At 36.9% G+C, this 3944-nt stretch overlaps 1 protein-coding gene across 1 annotated transcript in view; it reads left to right on the top strand.

Moving 5' to 3' along the window:
• The window catches only part of EML5 (EMAP like 5), a 197868-nt gene that overhangs the window by 162575 nt on the left and 31349 nt on the right, over window positions 1-3944 (top strand). Inside the window, exon 32 of the mRNA XM_007957415.1 lies at window positions 3540-3560. Within this exon, the coding sequence (XP_007955606.1) occupies window positions 3540-3560 (21 nt within the window). The remainder of the gene's footprint in view (window positions 1-3539; window positions 3561-3944) is intronic.

The following is a 3944-nucleotide window of genomic DNA, read 5'->3' as shown; positions in this document are numbered from 1 at the left end:
TGAGCTTCTCTACCACCTCTTTCCACAGGTGTAGTAGATCTGATTCCCGTGTATCCCATCTGGTGAAGTCCACATGTATAGCTACCATTTATGTTGTTGCAAAAAAGGTATGTGCAATGAATAAGTCATTGGTCTTGCAAAGTCCTATCATGCAATCTCCAGCATCATTTCTGTCACCAAGGCCATATTTTCCAACTACTGATGATTCTTCTTGGTTTCCAACTTTTGCATTCCAGTCACCAGTAATGGTCAACATGTCTTGATTGCATGTTTGGTCAATTTCAGACTGCAGAAGTTGATAAAAATCTTCAATTTCCTTGGCTTTGGCTTTGGTGGTTGGTGCATATTTGAATAATAGTAGTATTAACTGGTCTTCCTTGTAGGTGTGTGGATATTATCCTATCACTGACATCATTGTGCTTCAGGATGGATCTCGAAATGTTTTTACAATGATGAATGTCACACCATTCCTCTTCAATTTGTCATTCCCAACATAATAGATCATATGGTTGTCTGATTCAAAATAGCCAAAACCCAGTCCATTTCAGCTTATTCATGTCTAGGGTATTGATCTTTATGCATTCCATTTCGTTTTTGACAACTTCCAGTTTTCCTAGAGTCATACTTCATACATTCAATGTTCTGATTATTAATGGATATTTGCAGCTGTTTCTTCCTATTTTGAGTCATTCCACATCAGCAAATGGAGGTCCTGAAAGCTTTACTCCATCCAGGTCATTAAAAAGAGTGAGGATGGTTTTTCTCTTTTGAACCTAAAGAGAATTATCTCAATAGTTACTTTGCTTTCAAGCTTCCATAATAGTTCTTTTTGTTAAAAATCATATAGATCATACACAAAAAAAAAAAAAAAAATCACACACTCACTGCCGTTGATGTGATTTGAAAAAAAAAAAAAAAAAAATCACACACTCACTGCCGTTGATGTGATTTGACTCATAGTGACCCCTCCTTGGGTGTCCAAGGCGGTATCTCTATGGAAGTAGATTGCCCAATCTTCCTTCCAAGGAGCAGCTGGTGGGTTTGAATCTCCAGCCTTCTGGTTAGCAGGCATATGCCTTAAGCACTATGCCACCAGAGCTCTCGTATAGATCATAGAGGAATTGAAATGTGCGCTTTTGTAGCATTTTAGCCAATTATACTCAAAAGAACTCTTTAAATTGTTAAAAAGCAAAGATGTCAATTTGAGGGCTAAGGTGCGCCTGTCCTAAGCCATGGTATTTTCATTTGTCTCATATGCATGTGAAAGCTGGATGATGAGTAAGGAAGACCAAAGAAGAATTGATGCCTTAAAATTATGGTTTGGGCCAAGAGTATTAAATATGCTATGGGCTACCAGAAGAACAAACAAATCTGTCTTAGAAGAAGTACAGCCAGAATGCTCCTTAGAATCAAGGATGATGACAATACTTTACCTCATATTCTTTGGACATGTTATCATGAGGGACCAGTCCCTGGAGAAGAACATCATGCTTGATAAAATAGAGGGCCTGTGAACAAGAGGAAGACTCTCAACAAGATGGATTTACATGGTGACTGCAGCAATGGACTCAAACATAGCAACAACTGTGAGGATGGGACAGGACCGGACAGTGTTTTTGTTCTGTTGTACACAGGGTCAGAACTGACCAGACAGCATCTAACAACAACAACAACATCAACACTCAGAATTTTCTTTCATCTTGGTTAGAATCTTGGAACCTCAAGGCCAAATATATCATTTTATCCAGTTCATTATTAGATACTTAAATCTACTCTATCGTACCTCTGATAAAAAGTCATCCTGCGTATGTTTGAACTTCACCACCACTCACTGCCTAATGAGGTAGTCTAAGCTGTCCTTTAAACTGCTTCTTCATATATAACAGAAATCTGTGTGATTGATTGCTACTCATTGGTCCTTTTTCTTGAGGCACCTAGAACATCTGATCACTATTCCCATAGCATTATATTCTAGTATTTGGAGGCAATTATTGTATTCTTGTTTTTTGGGGAGATCTAGTAATGCCCTTAGACCCAGGCAAGAGGGATTTCTGCTCTAAGGACTATGCTTCAGAAATCCCCTGTGCACATCTTCCAGCTACGCTCTGTGGAGCATGAGTGCATGAGAGCAATGGAGTTACTATTCATGAGGGAGCCTGCCACCTCCCTCACTCCCTGCTCCACTCTGCTCTGGGATCTGAAACCACAGCATACGCTACCAAGTGGCCTACACAAGGCTCTTCTCAGAGACCATCCTCTCAAGTACAGACTGCACAACCAATGTGTGCAATCCTGAAGGGTGGCCAAGGGGCAGCTATTCATTGGGGGGTGAAGGGAGAACAGGAGATGCGTGTCAATGGCATTTAGATGAGTTATTACATATGAGCTTCCACAGCCCCTTCTGATGTGGATGGAGCTGGGAGAGGGGACAAGCCAAGGCTGCTTCCTGCTGCCCTGAACTCTAAGAAGTTCTTATCTGAATCAAGTTTTCCAAGTCATTGTAGAGGCACACTTGTTAATACAGAAGGATAGAACATATTTCATTTAATAGTTTCAGCTTGAGTGGTAGCTTTAAAATATTTATACATATGATCTAAGGCCTTCATTTGTACTCTTGCTTCAGGCCCTGCAGATAGACATTCAGGGGTAAGCCTGATCTTCCCCAAACCAAGTCTTCAGTCTTTCAACTATTCATGGGGCATAATTTCAAGTCCTGTCTCTATTTGGTTGTTACCAGAACATGTTCAGAAATTTTTAAAAAAGGTGTTTCCTGTATGGTCTGCTCAAGCATTTTTTTCTTTTCCCTCATATTCCAAGTCAAGACACCACCAGCCTACATTATCAATATGTCCTTGAAATTGTTATTTCATACGATGTTAAGTCTCTACCAAAGCAGAAAGCAGTCATCTTTCTTTAAGATAGATGACTTTCACTTCTTTCCTTCTTGCTGAAGAATTTTGTTGCTGAAATTTTAATTCATAGTTATTTCCACCACAAATATAATAGTAATAGGCTTTCAAGGTTCCTTTCTTGGCAGTATTTTTACTCATAAAGAAAATTGTAGTTGAAATTAAAAAGGTTGAGAAATAGATTAATTTGCTGAATTAAGTACTTTTTCTTTCTTGAGCTACTTCATAGCCTTTGCCACTATCCTCTCAGCAGGTTCAGGTATGCTGTTCCCCTGCCTGTAGGAGCTGCACTACAACCCTAAGGCCTTGAGGAGGGCATTTGGTAAACCAGAGTAAAGGTCCTATCAGTAGGATTTTTTAAATTGTTATTAAAATTCCATGTAATTTATTAAACGCCAAGAAAATAAAGTTTGAATCTAAAGAAAGAATGTTGGTATGTATGAACAGTTGAAATCAGTATACCATTTTTGTAGCTTTAAAAGCAAATGATTTGATAAATTTAATGGAATAAAATAAATTGTATATAAAATATTTTATTATTTTTAAGTCTGTAATAGGGTTTTTATAAGTTTTACTTTTAGTATTTATGATATTTATGGATAATTATTTTTTTGCTGTTTTCCTTTATAGGTGAGTCAGCAGACATGTCAGGTAAGGAAAATTAAACATTTTCTGTTTTAATTATGTTGTTTAGTTATGATAGCCAAATTTTTATAAAATAATAAGATGCTTGAACCTATTTTATGACTTTCTTCGTGAAAACCACATCATTATGATGCCATGGTAATCAGTGCAGTCTACAATGATAATTTTAGTAGTAGTAGTTTTTTGGGTTTTCTTTCAATCTAATACATTTTTAACTTTTACCTGTGCCCAGCATTGTTATAAGGATTTTACATGTTTTAACTCATTTAATCATCACAAGAATTCTTACTTATAAATAGCATGTAAATGGTAGGCAGTAGAACTGGGATTCAAATTTATTCTTAAATATAAATCAATCAGTTTTATTGCTTAAGAATAAAATATTTTTAA

Source organism: Orycteropus afer, unplaced genomic scaffold, assembly GCF_000298275.1.
Source record: "Orycteropus afer afer isolate SDZICR_OR568_19922 unplaced genomic scaffold, OryAfe1.0 scaffold00745, whole genome shotgun sequence".
Classification (NCBI taxonomy): domain Eukaryota; kingdom Metazoa; phylum Chordata; class Mammalia; order Tubulidentata; family Orycteropodidae; genus Orycteropus; species Orycteropus afer.
The sequence above is the reverse complement of the archived record's forward strand: the minus strand, read 5'-3'. Positions and strand labels throughout refer to the sequence as shown.